At 37.3% G+C, this 20,010-nt stretch overlaps 1 protein-coding gene across 4 annotated transcripts; it reads right to left on the bottom strand.

Moving 5' to 3' along the window:
- Positions 1 to 3,463: 3,463 nt before the first annotated feature.
- Positions 3,464 to 11,846, bottom strand: LOC149278667 (serpin B6-like). Of its 4 annotated transcripts, XM_089501901.1 has the most exons (7): positions 11,836 to 11,846; positions 11,008 to 11,176; positions 10,350 to 10,487; positions 9,983 to 10,100; positions 9,732 to 9,874; positions 8,634 to 8,801; positions 3,464 to 3,868 (listed from the first exon to the last, which is right to left on the bottom strand). In XM_089501901.1, exons 1-7 carry the CDS (start codon positions 11,844 to 11,846, stop codon positions 3,464 to 3,466), a joined length of 1,152 nt encoding a protein of 383 aa, XP_089358027.1. The 4 variants fall into 4 exon arrangements, with proteins under 4 accessions (XP_089358027.1, XP_089358028.1, XP_089358029.1 ...); XM_089501902.1 differs by lacking the exon at positions 11,836 to 11,846 and having other exon boundaries at positions 9,726 to 9,874; positions 11,008 to 11,175; XM_089501903.1 differs by lacking the exons at positions 3,464 to 3,868; positions 11,836 to 11,846 and adding an exon at positions 6,259 to 6,663 and having other exon boundaries at positions 11,008 to 11,175.
- Between the last annotated feature and the right edge of the window lie 8,164 nt (positions 11,847 to 20,010).

Below are 20,010 nucleotides of genomic sequence, written 5' to 3'. Positions count from 1 at the left end.
GAACACCCCACAAACAGCTGCAGCTATGGAGATGCTCTGACACATCGGTCTAGCCATCACAATGTGCCCTTATCAAAGTCGCTAAGATCCTTATGCTTGCCCATTTTTCCTGCTTCTAACAAATCAACTTTGAGGATGAAATGTTCACTTACTGCCTAACATATGCCACACACTGACATGTGCCATGAAAACACTATTATTAGCGTTACTCACTTCACCTGTCAGTGGTCATAACGTTAAAAAGTGGGAATACTCTGTAATTACTTTCATTTGCATTCCCCAAACTTACCTGAAGTAGAAACAGCAGTTCCTCTGTGGTCTGGCAGTTCTTAACACTGATTGGCTGCTTGAAGTCAATGGGAGCGCTTTGTGCTCATGTGGACCAGGGTCTAAACCAACCTCTTCCTGTCAGGCATTTCATAAGCCAAAGCTAGAGCCGGCTGGAGGCGAGTATATTACATGAAATAAGTGTTCAGTTGAACACATATGGTGTGAAGAAAATAGATGCAGGCGGGGGAAGGGGCAAATACACAAAGAATTCTGCTGAATCCCCTCGTGTTTCTTAACATTTTACACAGGCTATCTTTTGAAGTAGAGTTTTTTTTTTTAATTCACAGAAAGCAGCTCATACTTGGGAAGTTACAGGCTACTTTTTCATGTCAATTGGCACAGGCATTATTCTGGCCACAGACACACAGTGCATTTACAAAGGGCTACTTGCTTTTATCCATGATCAACAGAAGGGATCTTAACTAAACTTCCCATAATCAGTTTCTTTTTTTTTTTTTTTTCTTATAAAGAATATAAACAGAAGAAAAAACATAAACAAACATACATACAACTTTCAAGAGTGAGTATAAAATGGGATAAATCTAGTATCACTTATTAATAAAGAAATACTCATCTCATTTCATTCAGATTCCTATCAATCAAATCAAAACAAGCTTCTGAGAGGAGATTCCAAATAGTGAGAGAGAGCAGAATGGAAATTTCAAAAATAGGGGCCATGAAGATATCGAAATTGTCAAACAGTTCCAATGCACAGGGATCAAATAAGTAAGAGCCAGCGGTGCCAAATTGACTTATATTTCTCTTCTGCATTAACTCTTGTATGAAAATATTTTTCAGCGGAACATTGTTGATTAATCTGAGTTTTAATCTCAGACCATGTAGGAAGGGTCGTATTTCTCCAGTTCCTAGACAGATTTTAAATGCAAGTAGGATGTTTAACCAGAGGGTTAAGTCATTATCATTAATATCTGGTAAATCTAAATGAAGAAGAAATCCCTTAGGGGAGAGTGTTAGGTTGAATCTGAATAGATTAAAAAAGAGATTAGTTAATTGAATTTTAATCTGATCTAGACACATACATTCCCACCATATATGTTTGTGGGTACCTATTTCCAAATGACATCGCCAACATAGAGCTCCTTTAGCTGGTTGGAATTTAACAATACGAGCCGGAACCATATACCATCTGTGCATGAGTTTATAAAACTGTTCGTGAAGATTTAAACAATGGGATGATTTCCGGGTAATCTGCCAAGCTCTGTACCAAGTATGTAGGGCGATAGAAAGATTAAAGTCTTTCTCCCATTGTTTATGTGCCCTGCTCTTCTCAAAGTTTTTATTAACCTTAAAAAGTTTCAGAATTTTAGATATTTTCTTCGAAGTAATAGAGGTAACAAATTTGTACCAGGGAGTAGACTCAGTTGGTAGGTTGACAGACAGGAAATGCTTGAGCCTAATATATATAAAAATGTCTTTTGCTGGTATGTCATAAGTTTCCATCAATGTTGGAAAAAGGATCATATGAGATCCAGCAAAGAGGTCGCCGATCTTTTTCACACCCAACAATCGCCATCTACCCAGCGAGAGATCGGGGATGAAAAATGATAGGACGTCTATCGGACAACATTTAGTAAATTTGATCCCATCTTCCATGCGTTTCTTCATTTTAAAGAAAGTGGATAGAATATTGTTAATAATAAGACTAGAATTTTTTTTCTTTATAAATTGGATTTGGGGCATCCAGAAGAATAAAAAGGGGTCGAACTTTTTACACACATGATACTCTATATCGTACCAGCCTGGAACGTTTTTCTCATCTGTCAAGTTCCAAGCCAGCATGGTTGGATTTCTCAGGGGCGAGGAGTTCATCATAAAGCTGTGAAGCTGCGTTTTATACTCTCAGAACGGAGGCTTCTCTCCTATTCAAGCGGTCGCGGTAATCCCTCACTACGAAGTTGCTGCGCAGTCTTCAGCTACGAAGAAGCCACAGCACATGGAGTGAAGGCGGTCAACCCGATTCAGCAACCGATCGTAGCGAATACCGAGACTCCCCACACCGAGATCCTCCCGTTCAAATCAGCACCCAGCTTGCCACGGCACGCTCTTTGCTTCACACATCAGCCCGAGGACCTGCCCCAAACACACGCAGCTACGTGGCTACGTCATCACTCCGCCTTTCAAAAACCCCATAATCAATTTCTAAGAAAAAAAGGCTGAAATTTTTCTTATAATTATAAATCCCAAACAGAGTAAGATAGGTGAAAAAAATACAAAAACACATGTATCTTTGCAGTTTGTTTATTTTGCAAGGAAAATTAGCCACACCAAAATATTTTATATCAATAGAAATGCTTGAAATATGAGGTCAGCAGTCCACTGCAAATAGAAATGTAACTATAAAAAAGTAGCATTAGGAAACACTAAATTAGAATAAATACATTGTATAGTAAAATACTGGGAATCATTACGTCCTAAAGAATGTGTATAAAAATTATATTTTACTGAAGGAAAAAATGGTCTGAAATTTGATGGACTGTTAAAAATGTAACAGACACATAGGATAGAGTATGATATTTATACAAATTGTATATTTTAAGCAACAGCAAAACTTTTTGGCATTCAGTATTGGGAAGTGATGTCACAATCTGTGCATGAAAACCAAAAACATTTCATTCAAGTTGGTTGTGACCTTAAGACACAAGTAGAAGAAGCGTATAGATCCCAGTAGGGTTACTTAACCTATAACAGTAACAAGTCTCTCTTTAACCCCTAGAAAGATGGTGGATTGTCTGCCAAACTGTCTCAACCATCTATTAACATTCAATTTCCAGTCATACATGTTAAAAACATTTTATAATCTAACTGTAACTGAATGATTTAGTGTACCCATACCACCTTCTCCCTAGTTCATCAAACTCAATATATAGATTTCATTAGATATGAAAAAGTCTAAGGTGCATTTAAGAGCACAAAATGTTGAGCCTCTGAATTATAAGTTGGTTGCTATTCAGTGGAGTAAGAATCTGTACAGAAAAGTGCTAATATACTTCAAACTGCAGTAAAGATTCTACATATAGATAGAAATAAACCGTATAAGTGGTAAAATTACAATAATAATAAAACTTGGGAAAGACGGCAAAACATTGGCAGCTTAATTCTACTTTCATTCATTTCAGGGTGAGGAGAATCTGCCGAAAAACAGAACACTTCGACTTTGTTTATGTATTATGAAGAAGAGGAAAGGATGGTCACATATAAACCTTGGAACTATTCTCGCACAGCGAAGCATCATAATTGCCCCAGTGGCTGCTGCAGCCTCTGTTCCCTCTTCATTCACCTCTACATAAGATTTGTGTACCACCTTAGACAGTACCAGGTCATTGCTTCCTGACATGCCAGAGAAGTCTGATCGTACAATATCAAAGGCATCAGACATTCCCATCTGGCTTAAAACAGACTCCAGGTCATAGTTGTTTTCCAATTTAAATTTGGGTAAAAACAGCTCCACTTCTGTTCTGTCCATCATTTCTGGGTTAGTCCACTCCATGAATTTAAGATAGGTTAACTCCCTTTCAAGCTGTAAGAAAAACAGAAGTTGTCAATTCTTAATGCTTGAAGTTGATATAAAGGTAAATAAACTGAGAACACCTGAATTATCTTCTTAATTGTTTGATAAGGAGCAGGGAAATTACATTGTCGATTATCAAGGAAAATCAAACAACAAATACATCCCAATATTTAAACGTACTCAACCTGCTCAAACCAGATAAATGTAGGTACATAAATACTATATTTCTCATACAAACACCCAGTAATGCAAGACAGTCATTTATAAGATATTATCACATATTTTCATATTAGTATCCAGAATATGCAGTTACAGACACAAGTATCCTTGTTGTTTGGTAAGTATTTTAACTATGTATAAGCTGTGCTATTATCCGAACGCACTGGGATGTATGTGTTTTATATATACAGAATATGTATTCAATATACTAATTCCATTCATTTTGATTTTAATTTGCAAAATGTTATAAACTACAAGAAATTAATGATTTCTAATTTAATTATTGGGCCAGATTATTTTCTCCTCCGCAATTACATTGATCTTCTATTACCCCAACAACTCTACCATGCCAGTGGTAGTTAACAAAACTGATTACAATCAGACTGGACTACCGTTGGTTTTACCTCCAGTCCATCAGCTGCATACAATGATCTTCGCTTTGCTCTGAATACAAAAGACACAGCTTTGTACAGTTAGCATTGGATGTATATCCATAAACCAACATCGCTTTCAGTAACATTCATAAAATATAACATTACTGAATCATACTAATTTAGTCATTATAAAAGGGTCCCAGTATCTACAATGTTTTGAGAAAGCAAGTCTCCTTTAAGGTTTCGGAAAAGATTTGTTTTTATTTTTAAAAGTCACATGCCCAGTTCAGTTTGTTCATGAATGGGTGGCTCATTAATACGCGGGGTTAACTCTAGCTCTCAGTCACTTACTCAGAATACCACAGAATTGCAAAAAAAAAAAAAACCCCAAAAACATGTTTTTAAGGAAAAGCTCCAAGTAGCAAGTTGTAATATATGTGGTCCATGAAATATACAGTTGGAGGACCAATATGTACTTTACATGTCTTTTGATGTGCAAAGAAAACTGTGCATTACATTATTAAGATATTTTGGGGGGGGGGGGAAAAATCGATAAATTGTTCGATAACAGTTAAATTACAAAATTGTGTCATTCTGATTGGAAGATTATAGTTTTACAATTTTAATCTATGGCCAGACCACAAGAAATAAAAATTGTATTAGTGTTCATTCACATACAGATCATCTTTCTTCCCAAGCTCATTATTTGTTGTCCATCCTTTATATGTGTTTTTGTTAATTTTGTTAGAGAAAAAAATGAAGACATATATATTTCCTCAAAGTCAAACATTATTTAATTGTAATAATTGACAATTATCAGCTTCATATATATTTTTTTAATATTGAAGAAACATGTCACATTAAGATTTTGTAATGCCATAGTAAAAATATTTTAATGGATCAATAGTTCAGAAGTGAAGAATAGCACTTTTACAATTCTATGCACTTGGTTAGCATATCCAAAGCTCATTAGAGCAGGGAAAATTTGCTTCTATTCTTCTTTTCCCAGACCGTTCCACGTATCCACAGAAGAAACTTACAGCAGACTTTTCTATTTACTCATCCATCACCACTGTACTCAATGTTCCATGTATCAAATCTTCTTCACTGTGCAGAACGTTCCCTGTATCAAACCTTCTTCAGTGTTTGGAACACTCCATGTGTCAAACATTCATCATAGTTTGCAATGTTCCATTTACCAGGCTTTATAGCAGAACTTTTTATGCACCCATGAAGTCTGTGCAAAACTGTTCAATGTCGTTCCACTGGGGAAGATTTGATATGTGAAGAATTTGCTCCATGTACTAAACTTTGGCCACAGTGCAGAAGTTAAACATGCTTTTGTTTGTAGTGCATGCTCAACGTTGCACAGACAAATATATGAATGTTCAGTGTACTAGTTATTCCCACATTTAACTGTTCGGTATATCAATCACTCATCCAGACGAAACAAGCTGTAGCTTCATATTTCAAGGAGAATAGTGTGATCTTACAAAACACTACAGACATTTACTAGGATCAAGTTCTCAGATCTATGTTTTTTTTTAATCTATAAATGGAGAGATTTACACAGGTCATCAAGCTTGACAGTCATTGTCTACGTGAAATAAGGAAATGGCTTTGATGTGAAATTAGCTTTGTTGATCTTTACAGTACTTAATTTTTATTGTATTATTTATAATTAACGCATGCATTTTTCCCTTAATTTTGGACTTTAATTGTTTTTGAAGAGGAACTTCAATTGAATGCTTACTATAATATATATATAAATAAAAGACAGCCCTTTCCATTCCTCTTTACGGTATCTTAAGGCGAAGCAAATCTGCCACAAAACAAAATGCTACGACTAGGTGCATGCATGATAAAGAACAAGAATGGATGATCGCAAACAATTGTTGGTGTTCTCAATACACAGCGAAGCATCATGATTCCAGCAGTGGCAGCAGCAGCCTCAGTGCCCTCCTCATTCACTTCCACAAAAGACTTGTGAACCACCTTAGACAGTAGCAATTCATTACCCGCAGACATGGCGGAAAAGTCTGCATTTCCTTGGTCAAAAGCATGTGACATACCCATGCCAACAAGAACAGATTTTAGGTCATAATTATCTTCTAATTTAAATTTAGGAACATACAACTCCATTTCAGTTTCATCCATGATATCTGGGTTTGTCCACTGCAAAAAGTTTTCATATGTTATTTCCTTCTCTAGCTGAAAAACAAGACAAAATAAAACCTTTAGCACAATTATATGTATGATGTTAAAACTTTGTCATCCTTGGTGCACTGTCAAAGGTGCAAATACAAGTAAGCCAAAGTAACTTCTTCTGTGTTCTGTCTACTGATGGTTGCAGCCATGATGATTCACGGTGTCCGATATTTTCCCAGGAAATGTTTTACTATAACCACCCTTTTTTGGGGGGAAGCTGTTTAGTCTGTAGGGTAAACAAATGCCATGCTACAAATTATGACTTCACTAAATTATCAGTAATTGAGTAGTTTAATTGGAGGCAATGTATGTCTAAACATAATGTCAAGATAACATTGATACACATCTCAGGCAAAGTTGATGTACCATGTATTGGTAACTTAAGCGTCATAGAAATCTCAGTCCAGGGTTAAACATATGTCTTAAATCTTGATCTAAACATCTGCAGGCCATACTATATAGTTGGAGATGTGTTTTGCATATGGAGTAGACCTTGTCATTTTTTCATCAGCTTTAAAATATGTTAATTATCTTCATACTGGCAAAATAATACTTATTGTAAGAAAAAATTCTTAACATTTGGCCCCTTTATGTTTTCCACTCTACTTGGCCTTCAACAAGAGGTAAACATTCACGCTTTCTGCCTGTATTCTTTCTTTAAAGCACTCCAGAAACGAGCTGGTGTGGGCTAACTTGATATTTGATAGCTGGAGACTATTTCTACAATGCCTGAAAGTCACTTTCACAATTCTGGTTATCACCTTATTCTATTTTAAATTATTCATCACGGCAAACAGAGTATGTAATTATCCAAGAATTAGATTTAAGATAGGTCCTTTATCTTTGGGACCCCCTGGTGTTGATTAAAAGTATTTTTTAGTATACCAGGGAGAATCTTGAATGTTTTGTCAGCTTTGGCCATATATCGTGTTGTGTTAACTACTAGTTTTTGCATGTCACATAAAAACTAAAAAAACCCAAAAAACTAGTGAAATGCAGGTTAGGTATTTTTCATTAGCTTTCAAGAGAATACACATGGTAATTTCAGCAGTCTCCTAAGGTTTGAGGAGGATTGTCTTTAAGGGGCAGGGTCATAAGCAAGATCAGCTATGGGTAATCAGAAGACGCCAGTCTTCTAAACCAACCCAAATGTCCTTGGGTAAGCATCAATGTAAGTTTTTGATGTTCATCTAATTCCCAAATCAGTCTCTTCTAATTCTGTCTGGCACATTTATTGTGAAACGTTAACAGGAATAAATGAAAATACTTTTTGAAACAATACAATACAAATAAAACAAAATAGAGTCTACACTAGATATTGAAAAAAAGATGTGCAGCTACACAAAATATATGTAAAACCAACACATACACATACAGTGTTGCCCCCCCCAAAGTACAGAGCAAAACAATTAAAAAATGTATGTTCTTCTCCTCTTCTTTTATTATAGATTTACTAACATAATTAAACAGAAAGTATTCATAGACAATATCTTTAATGCACAACATTTTAAAAAGAAACAAAGACTTAGTGTTGTAAGAGTGTATAAAGCACACATAAATACCATCACCACTACATAGGGCGCTGGGTTATGCATTGGAGCTTCCATACCTCAACCCTTGTCACACCGTGATATAAGGGACCAAGATAAAATCCAGCATGTTGCTTCATTCCAAAGCGTTTTACCAAACCAATGGCTTCATCGACGTGGGAATGATGTGCCTATTGTAGTCCATCCATACAAAGACCCCACATACTGTAAAACTCTTAATAATGTTCCATATATTTACTGGAACATTTAGATAACTTAACTTGAGATAAAACTCTATATTCAGTGTTCTTTGATATATGGCAATAATATGGGCTCCTAACCTCAAGCTGCTTGGTTAGGACTCCAGTAATACAGAACTTTGGTTCATAATCATATGAAACCTAGAACCAAAGGCTAGAACACAATAAAAAAAATATTTCTTACCTTTTCAAGTCCAGTAGTGTTATCTTCAATTTCATCGGGGAGCATTATTATCATACTAAGCTCATTATTAACGTATGGCAACTCGATAACCTTGGTCAGTAAATCACCAATATAAGTCATCTGGTATTTTGCTTTCTTGAACATCATCTGTACAGGCTTGGATTCATTCTAAAATACAAAATATGGTAATAAGTGTAATTAATTATTTCGTAAACAAATTAACAAATTACTTCATAGAATTAAGCAGCTGGTAATAAATCTAGTAATAGATGAATGTCAATACTTATCAAGAGCAAAACCATTACAACACAGCAAGGAAGGTGGAAACATTGACAATTCTCCAAATGCATGGCTAATTTTTAGGTTTTCTATTTTACATGTTTACTTTTGCTTTTTACTTGGTGGAAATCCTAAAATGCTAAAAAGTTTTTACCACATACTACAAGAAGAGTTTAATTGGGCAATGACAGGAAGATCATTGTCTTGTGGTATATCCTAGGCTTCTGACTTTTCTCACTTTTGTGAAACACTGTTGCAATTTGAAAGCGATATGAAGGTTGCAGTCCTAGTATATCAAATAAAACAAATACCGTATTGGCTCGAATATAGGTCGAACCCTAAAGGTTTGGTGCTATTTTAAAGACAAATTTATTTTTAAAGAAAACAAAAATACACATTAGTGGAATAGTAAAACAATATTTTACCTAATACACAGGAATACATGTATTTTAACATTTTTGGTATCCATTATGCAGCTTAGTCAGCGTATGTTATATATATACATTTAAGATTTTTTTTCCCATATCTAATAATAGCTCATATAGAAAGGTATGGCTTGGAAAGAAAGCCATACTGCTTGCATCCTAAAGGATAAAAGAGAAATGAATGTAGTACTGAAACATCGTAATGAAAGATAAATGAAACTAGTTAACACAAGTGGTAGTTTTTCAGGCTTTGATGGAATTATGGTCTAATTTCAGATGCGACTACTGCCTTTTAAGTTTCCATCAACTACGGTAAATCAAGAAAAAAAAATAACCAGTATTGGATAAATACAGAGGATATAAACCTATACATAGATGTCTGAAATACGCTTACCTTACTGAGTCGGAATGGCATTTCTTTAGTTTGACTCTTATCAAATTGGTTGGCCCAATTTCCTTTGAAATAAATTGCATTGACTAGTACTAGTCTCGTCAGAGCATCCACACTGCCGTCAGGTAATAGATCCTGGATTTTACCTGAGCAGATTTGGAAAACAGTCATTGATCATATAATGTGAAAATATTTTATTGTTTGACAATCAATCTTGTATCATAATTTGTCACAGAGTTGTGATACTTCCTCACCTTCTGTTTTCTGTGCCACCCAGTCATTTATATTTTTTCGGCAATCTTCAGCCTTTCCAGAAAAGTCTACACACTCTAAGTCTGCATGATAGTACTTCAGAGTTGATCCTAGGAATTCCTAATAACATGTAAGATATACAGTCAGGAATACAAAAGTTATGCTCAATGGAAACATTTTGTACTTTAAGACCTAGCTGTAGTGCTGTCTGTTGGTGTGTTTTACAAATTACATAATACAATAATAAATAATAATTTAAAAAAAAACACAAAAAACACAAAAAACTAAAAATTTTTAATTTTAGTTGATTCATGGAAAAGGTTCAAGGCCAAAATACGCTTGTTTTGTTAGTATGAATACTTAACATACATCTAAGAATGTAAATGATTTCTCGCCATAAAGTCTGTTAGCAGTTCTCAGGAGATAATCAGTCCCGGGTTTGTTGATGTCACTTATAAGTGACTGAAAATCTGTGTGCAAATCTTTGGCTTTGTTGAACTGAAGCACCTGTCAGAAAAGGAAAAAGTAAGATTTTTCAGTTTTGTTTTAAATCACCTCCCTTCCACCTTTACCATACACTATGCGAGGCCATGAGAAAATAAGCAATAACTCGCAACAACTTTCCTTACAATTGGCAGGACTTTCCCTATTCAATTGCACGCTCAAGCAACAGATAATTCCAGACATATTTTTAGTGTTCATTAACCTCTAATCAATAATAAAAATAGAAGTACAGTTTACGCCAATTGTTCTTTTGGCTTTAAGGTTAATCCACATGGAGACCAGACCAGCTCTTGTGGTGACTGTAAGCTTTTCCTAGCAGACTCATCCAAATTCTCCATGCACAGCACACTACTTGTTAGTCATATTTCCCATAGTACAATACAGTCGGATATGATGTTGCTATGTAAATCTACAAACTGTATGTATTAAATAGTTAGTGTAGACACGAGAAAAAAAAATCTACACTAATTTCTACTGAAAAATATCTTAAACACAAAAAGAATAAATAACAATGAAAATGTACCTCAGACATCTGGGCAGCAGTGTTACCTTTAGCACCAAGGTAGACCATGGCAAGAGCAGAGGAAATGCTCAGTGGAGAAAAGAACATATTGCCAGCATTATTACTGTCACTCAACCTTTTAAAGAGATTGAGAGCAAAGGAGCTATTTGCTGCACAAAGGGAATCCATTCTTCAAAAACCTACAAAAGTAACACAGAAATACTTTTGTTTTAGACACTCAATTTATAATCTTAATATATACATTGAAATAGTAAAACTTCTGCAAGTTAAATTTCAAGCAAATGTATAGATCAACTGAAAATTTTTTAACACCTGCTGCCATATCTTCATACATTATCATGCTATGTGGCATTTTCATACAACTTGCAAGTCAACTGTTTCCACTAACCAATGCACGAACATATAAGGATGGATGTTTATCTCCTTAACAACAATCCACGTACATGTACGGGGTTGCCGTGCAACGAGATAACGACAATGCCCGTACATGTACGGGCTGTCGTTAAATAGCTGCATTGCCGCGATCGCGCGTTTTCGCCGCGATCGGCGGCTTTGCAGCATCCACGGAAGCCTCACAAGTGAGGCTGACCGTGGATCCGGGGAGGAAAGCCCTCCCCGGAAGAAAAATGGTCGCCGCCGCACCGATCATCAAAGATCGCGGCGGCGCCCGGCTAAAACAGCTTAGGAAGCGATCGGAATCGCTTCCTAAGCATAAACGGTGTTGCTGACATGCCTCGATATCGAGGCATGTCAGTAACACTACCCCACTACCCCGATAGCCTTGTGATTGCTCCGAGGAGCAACCACAAGTGCCATCCTGTAAATGACATTGCCGTCATTCACAGGATGGCATCAACAATAGATATGAGTTCATAGAGGGTCTATCCAGACCCTCTTGAGAACTCTCGAGCTCCTCCTGCAGGTTGAATGCAGGTACTGCATCCAACCATGCAAGGTCAATGGAGCCCAGCTCACTGAGTGATTAGGAAAAATAAAAAAATAAAAAAAAAAAAATTGTTAAAAAATGTTTAAAACAAATAATATGGTAACATGTAAAAAGCCCCACTGTCACCAAAAAAAAATAAAATAAAAAATTTAATAAGTCCTTAAATTCTTTATCTTTACAAAAATTCCAGCATGGAAAGAGTTAAAATATTGGCATTACAAATGCCCATAGGGTGTCTCGTATTAAAAAATGCATGAGTGGATGGGGTAAATTGAATTGGCCGGGTTCAAAGATGTCCCAAATATGGGACATGAGGGCAGTAGGATCAGATGTCTAAATGGCATAAAAATACACACCTCACAAAGGTGGCCTTTTACCTCCCAAATAACCCTACAAACCCATGCATGGGGGGTATCACTGCGCTCAGGAGATGTTACTGAACACATATTGGGGTGTTGTTTGACATGGGCATATACCAGGAGCGATAAATTTATACCTGAAGTACATGTGTGAAAAAAATACAAAAAAAATTTACTACCACAAAGTTTCACAAAGGCTGGTGGTAAAATTAGTGCATGGAAAGGGTTAAAATACCAGCATTTCAAATACCTTGGGGTGTCTAGTTTTTAAAAATATATGATTTGATGGGGTAAATTGCATTGGCCGGCTTCAAAGATACCCGAAATGGCACATGGGGGGGAAGAATTACCAGATTTGGAAAAATAGGTTTTGAAATAACAAAACACTACCTGTACTTATTGCCCCATAACCTGCAGAAAAAAACAAAAACATAAAAACATTGGGTATTTCTAAACTCAGGACAAAGAGTAGAATCTATTTAGCAGGTTTTCGCAGATGAGTAAAAGTTTTTTGTTTTAAAAGTGAGAAAAAGTAATTTTTTAACAAAAAATCCCCATATTTTATCTTTTTTTTTTATAGTAAATTAGATGATATGATAAAATTAATGGTATCTAAAGAAAGCCCTGTTTGTCCTGAAAAAAACAATATATAAAAAGTGTGGGAGCACGAAATGAGAAAGAAGAAAATCACAGCTAAACAGAAACACTGAAAAATGTTAAAATAGCCATTGTCCCACAATGCACAATGAGTAATAACCGCTATTGTCCTTTTAAATTAATTTCAATTAAATAAAAACAACTATTTATTAACCCCTTCAATCCCAGGGGTTTTTGGTACCTCAAAGCCCGGAGCAATTTTGCCATTTTTGAGCTGTCGGTTCAGAGATTATTCTCTTTTCCTGTGAATAGTGTACCCATGTAAACTATATATTGTTTTTTCAAGGAGAGATAGAGCTTTCTTTTGATACCATAGTTGGACGATTAGCTAAAAATTTTGAATGAGAAATTTAGTAAAAACTAGCGAAAATCAGAAAAACAAAACACATTTTTAAATTTTCCCTTTGAATACTTACAAAGTTAGGTAAAGTGATGGAAAATCCCCTCCAAGTTTGTCAATTCAGGTGTCCTGATTTCAGAAATACCTAATTTATATAGATTTTCCATACTTTCCCAGCACCAGGGAACATACTATAAGGTGTACATTTTTGTATAATTTTTATGCCTATGGCTTAACCGATTTGGGGGTTGTGAACGGAGGCAGGAGGGTTATACTGGCTAGATGTTATGCTAGGGCAATGGATGTAAGGTTTTTTTTATTTATTATCTTTTTAATTAATTTTTTTTAATTTTATTTTATTTTTTATATATATTTTTTTCTACACAAAAATGGTTAAATGTCCTCTTAGGGACCTCCTGAACATGCCAGTGATGTCACAATGACACCACAACTCACATTATTATTTATATTATTATTTTAATGATTTTTTATTATTATATTTTAAATGAATTAACGTTTTTTTTTCCTCCTTGTCACGGCACCGAAGTCAGGTAGGACTGGCAAAGGATGGTCCAGAGAGCAGTGGTCAGGATACCGGAGAGCAGGATCGTCGTAGGAATAGCCGAGGTCAGGATACCGGAGAGCAGGATAGTCGTGGAATAATTGATTTTTTTGTACAATTTTGGTGTGTTACCTTCTTTTATTAAAAGCGTGGTTATTTTTTATTTATTTATTTTTAAAGGTGGGGGGTCATTTTCGGTTAAGGTGCGTCCCTAGTTACTATGGTATACTGAAGTATAATTACAAGCATTTTATAAGTGTCAAAGGCTTTTATTGACAATTAAATGTATGCAAAGATTCAATATTTGCAGTGTTGACCCCTCTTTTTCAAGACCTCTGCAATCCGCCCTGGCATGCTATCAATTAACTTCTGGGCCACATCCTGACTGATGGCAGCCCATTCTTTTATAATTAATGCTTGGAGTTTGTCAGAATTTGTGGGTTAAAGTTTGCCCACCCGCCTCTTGAGGATTGAGCACAAGTTCTCAATGGGCTTAAGAACTGGGGAGTTTCCTGACCGTGGCCAAAATGTATATGTTTTGTTCCCCGAGCCACTTAGTTATCACTTTTGCCTTATGGCAAGGTGCTCTATCTTGCTGGAAAAGGCATTGTTCGTCATCAAACTATTCTTGGATGGTTGGGAGAAGTTGCTCTTTAAGGATGTGTTCATTATTCATGGCTGTGTTCTTAGGCAAAATTGTGAGCTGAGAAGCAACCCCACACATGAATGGCCTCAGGATGCTTTACTGTTGGAATGAAACAGGACTGATGGTAGTGCTCACTTTGTCAAAAACAATGATGTCAAGCACCACGCTCCTTTCAAAGCTTCCAGTTGGTTATTCTAACTCAATCAGCATAACAGTGATCTCCAGCCTTGTCCACGTCAACACTCTCACATGTGTTAACGAGAGAATCACAGACATGTCAGCTGGTCTTTTCAGGTCGGGGCGGAAATGCAGTGGAAATAAGATTTTTGGGATTAAGTTCATTTTAATGGCAAAGAGAGACTTTGCAATTGATTGCAATTCATCTGATCACTCTTCATAACATTCAGCAGACTTTGTGAAAATTAATATTTGTGTCATTCTCAAAACTTTTGGCATGACTGTAGTTGGCTATATTTACGCAGAATACTTGGTGTATAATATTTGTTGATGAAGTTCTATGGTTTGATTGTGAGGAATAATAAAGGGACACCCACAGCGAAGTGGGAGACACCAATATCAGGCAATATCAACCCCAGTGGTTACCAAATCGTGGTCAAGAAGCCAAGGTCAGGGTACCAGGAATAAGGATCAGTGGATAACTAGCCAAGGTCAGTATACTGGAGAATCAACATCAACAAAAAACAAGCCAAGGTCAAACAAGTAAGGACTGAGAGAGGGATGAAGGGTTTAAAGAGGGACCAGAGGGATAGGAGCATGAAATTCAAATTTGGCGCCAAAATCCAGTCTGAGAACGTCTTCCGGTTTTCTGGACCCATGGCCATCTTGTGTGTGGCGTAATCTCCCATTATAAAGGCCTGCAGTTCTGGAGTCAACCACTAGATATGCATAGCATACGGCTGCCGCAGGGAGGCAGAAAAAGGTCTCCCTGTCCTGCGTGGCTGCTGCTGGTTGGAGGGGGGGTCTCCCTCATCTCCATGGTGGTTGCTGCTACGGCGGCGACTGTGAGGAAGCTGGGGTCTCCCCCCTTCTTGGAGAAGAGGAGCACTGCAATTGCAGGTGAGTAAAAGAGACATCTTCCTGACCTATGCCACTCAAGCAGCACTGTGTATTTTTAGGGAACAACCAAACTGTGTGCCTACTGAAAGTTACACTATTTGATTAATTCTCCCCCTAGCATGTGTTGCTAACAAAAAAATCCGTTAACACAGGTTTTAATGACATGTAATCAGTCCAATTAAAAGTCTGCTTTGTGAAAAACACCAATTTTTAATACAGGATTGGAATGGGAAGAACCCAAGATTGAAGCTCTACCTGCTGTCCCTTCTGAAGGTAAAAGGACACTTGGCATTTTCCATGTATTAATAAATACCAGAAAACCCATTTATTAAGCAATGTAAATTATGACGGATCTTCATATTTACTTTCAAATGCAGTGCAGTAGAAATATTCTTCTTTATGTGCATGACTCACAGTTTTGGACTACGCACCCTCGCCCACAATGATGTTTCCTAAGCTCGGTAGTAAAGGGTGCGTATGTGTTTAACATGTTGGCATTTCTATGACAGTGTTTGCTTCTTTAGCCCCAATCAAACAACTAAATAGACTTCTGTGTATTCAAACCCATACAATTTCGGTTTAAAACCCTTTTTTTAAAGAAACATTGGCAGCTATACAATATAATGCATGCTTTTAGTCCTTTCATCATATCGTATGCTATTGCTACATGGAATAAATATCATATGTGTCATTCTGTTCAGAAACATTAAACTTTTCTTGAACACATAGACAAGGAACCTTTAACCTTCCTAATCTGACTACTCACAAAAGACTCTCCTATTTTATTACAAGTATAATCTAGTTCCAGGGATCATTTGGTGACACACCCATAGTTAAAAAAAATACAACTGATTTTAAAAGGTTCATTCCTGCATAATCACCGGTTATTACCAAGTTATTTCTGTCAGTTCATACAATATATATATTTATAAAATAATAGAGTGTATGTCAGCAGCCATCATTAAAACAATGAAGACTTATCTAAAGTCCTTGTTGTTGAGGCTCTAAAACATGCAACCTTCAAATATACTATTGTAATTATATATATATATATATATATATATATATATATATATATATAAACATTTCAATACAGGTAAAGATAGTACAGTTCAGATGATTATGCTAAGAAGTGTATTAAAGCAAGAGTTAAATCAGAGATTTGTGACTTTCCACAAGTTTAGTTTATATTTTTCAGTGTTTATGGGTTCATCAATAACCGTTACAATGTTTATTATTTCTACTAGGTGTGTGAATGCTGCATTATGTTTATAATAAATAAATATATATACCGTATTGGCTTGAATATAGGCCGCACTCCCCCCCCCCACTTTAAGTCTTTAAAGTGGGGGTGCGGCCTATATTCGGGGTCTAGCGCCCGACTGCATGTCCCGGGCGCCGGGCAGGCAGCGGGGTTAGGATACAGATCCCCCGCAGCGGTGCAGGGGACCTGCATCCTACTCCCCGATACGCTTAGACAGCTGATGTGCCGGCACCGGAAGTTGTATACGCGTATTGCGTAGCTGTCCCCCGCTGGCCCTGCAAGACACCCGGGAGTCTCCTCTGGTAAGTCGGGGGGGGGGGGCAGAGTGGCAGCATATCTCGGGGGGGGGGGGGGGGGGACAGTGGCAGCATATCTCGAGGGGGGAGGACAGTGGCAGCATATCTTGGGGGGGAGGAGAGACAGAGTGGCAGCATATCTCGGGGGGGGGAGACAGAGTGGCAGCATGTTTTTTTTTGGTGCTTTTTTAAAGAAAAAAATTTTCTTGAAAAAAAGCACCAAACTTTTAGGGTGCGGCCTATATACGGGGGTGGCCTATATCCGAGCCAATACGGTATATATATATATATATATATATATATATATATATATATATATATATATATATATCCTCACGCACACACACACACACATCTATATATATATTATATGCACTTTTCATGGGGTGTAGGCAGCATATATATTTTCAGTAAGATTCACATTAAAGTTCTTTTTCTAGCTTAGTATTAGGCTGAAATCTAACAGCCCAAACTGTATAAAAAGTCATTCTTCATCTTCCCCTACAAAATGTATGCATCTGCTGTTCTTGCAAGGAGCATTTGCCAATGTAAAACAAGCAGAAGGACCAAGCCTACAAAGCTGCAAATTCTGCATCCATGAGCGTACGAACGGAAAAGGAAAAAATGAATAAATCACATACATGTAAGTATGTAGAACACATAGGTTTTAATGAAAAACATCCATATGAACAAATACACACAATCCCACTGGCACCATTTGACTATTTGTGAAAAAATGGATGGGATACTAAACTTCCTGAAAGTTTTATGCCTAGACCTATAAGCAGGGCCGGCCCTATAATGGGGCAGACTGGGGCAATTGCCCCAGGCGGCACTTTAGAAGGGGCGGCACTTTGCCGCCCCAAGCGCTTTTTTTTTTTTTTGAAGCGGAGGAGAGAGAGAGGGGCACCGAGTGGTTTTCGCTTACCCGCTCGGCGCCCCTCTCTCTCTCTCCTCTGCGGCGAGTCTCCCTGTTCGGTCCCGGTGCCGGCTTGTAATGCAGAGCGCCGGAAGTGACGTCAATTTCCGGCGCTCAGCATTACAAGCCGGCACCGTGGCAGAGCAGGGAGACTCGCCGCAGGACTGTTTAAAGGTAAGTACCGGGGGGGGGGGGGGGGGGGGGGGGGGGGGGGGTCGTAGATTATGGCGTCGGCGAAGTTTAAAATGCCGCCCCCCCCCCGGCGTCGGCGGGGGGGCGGCGTTTTAAACTTCGCCCCAGGCGGCGTTAAGTCTTCGGCCGGCCCTGCCTATAAGACCATCTAGAAAGACTGGCAATGGATAGGAATTGCGACACAGCATAACCAGTACATAATCAGCTATTTAATAATCACTATAATTCACATTAGAGCAGGGCCCTCCTCGCCTTTTGTTTCTGTCCAAAAGGTGTTTACCTGTCGTGCAGCGCTACTGACTCAATATGACAGCGCTATATAGATCAATAGATAACAATAATCAATAGGATAATGAAATGGTAAGAAAAAGAGATCTATTTATAAAAGCTCTATAAATTGCTAGCAATCCCATTGATTGCAATAAATAGAACAAATTCAAGATTGTTTTATAGATTCAGTTGCCTGAAGAGTTTTAAAAGGGGCATTTAAAAAAGCAATTTACATTTTACTTCTATTTAACCCATCCAATTCTACCCATTGAAAATATAACCCGCAACCCGACCCCTGCTAAAACTATATTATAGAATGTCAGCACACATGGCAGATATATAAAACGCACACACACGCCCCCCATCCCTGTACGTTCAGGCTGCTTCTAATAAAGAGTTAATAATTGCTTTCAAGAGAATCTTATATAAAGGACGCGCTCCGCCAGGGTTACGCGCGCCAAACTACGTACCGGGATATGTTCGTCACCCGCGGGCAGACAGTGGCACAGTGGGTGTGGGCAGGTAACACGCACTAGGAAGCACCGCAGATAGCGCTGCTAGCAGAGGGGCGATGCGTCTGACAGCTGTGGGCTGGGGGCAGAGCCTTTAGACACACACGGGAGGAAGTGGTCATAGGGTTGTGTTTTTTTTTTTTTAACGTTGAAAACCCTGCATATGCTTCCGTCAGAACATTTTTCTCCACAGCACTTCCTGGTTTAGTATCTCACAGCGTACGTCACAGCGTTTTTAAATAACGCGTGTCTATTTTTGTTTTCCTTTTTCTAGCGAAGTGTATCTTACTACGCATTTTTATATTTTTTATTAGAACAGCTTGTATATATGGGTGGACTAGAATTCCACATTTTAAAAATGGTAATAAGAATACTGTGCGCTTAAATGGAAGTCATTTTACATATAAAAAATTTTTGAAGCCCCACCCTTTTTATTTATTTAACCCCTTCAGCACCAGGGACCATCATTTTATGATGTTTGAGTTACAGGACCAGAACAGCTTTTATGTTTTTGCTGTGTTTTAGTCCACTGTGATTGCCTGCTATTTTATTTAGCGCACCCACACAAATGTATATATTTTTTTTACAGGGCAGTTAGGGTTTTTTGAAAAGAAATATATAATATATATATGTATGTATACACCATCATTTGGTATGGAAAACAAAAAGGTGGGAACAACTAAAAAATAAATTCTATAATGGTTTAACTTCTAAAAAAAAAAAAAAAAAAAACTATACATAGCCAATCAGAATGAAAAAAAGCTTCCAACCTCCAAACTGTGTATGTATTTGTCCTGGTTTTCAAAATGCCTCAAAGAGCTGGTGTTTTCATCTATTTTGGTAGTTCAGAAGCCAAGATTTATTTTAAAGGTGATATACTGACAGTTGGGCCTCAATAGCAGCCAGAAAAAGGAAAACTGCTAAACAAAAGTATATAATTCTTGAGTTCACAAAGTATTTTGC

Source organism: Sceloporus occidentalis, unplaced genomic scaffold, assembly GCF_023333645.1.
Source record: "Sceloporus occidentalis isolate IW3139 unplaced genomic scaffold, rSceOcc1.0.p SCAF_186, whole genome shotgun sequence".
Classification (NCBI taxonomy): Eukaryota; Metazoa; Chordata; class Lepidosauria; order Squamata; family Phrynosomatidae; genus Sceloporus; species Sceloporus occidentalis.
Note: the sequence above shows the minus strand (reverse complement) of the source record. Positions and strands in the feature narration are given on the sequence as shown.

Excerpts from the sequence above, each read along its gene's own strand:
- LOC149278667 (XM_089501901.1), bottom strand. Across the intron at positions 9,875-9,982 it reads GGTGGCACAGAAAACAGAAG|GTAAAATCCAGGATCTATTA; the intron begins GTGAGGAAGTAT and ends AAATCTGCTCAG. Across the intron at positions 8,802-9,731 it reads TGCCATTCCGACTCAGTAAG|AATGAATCCAAGCCTGTACA; the intron begins GTAAGCGTATTT and ends TTTGTATTTTAG.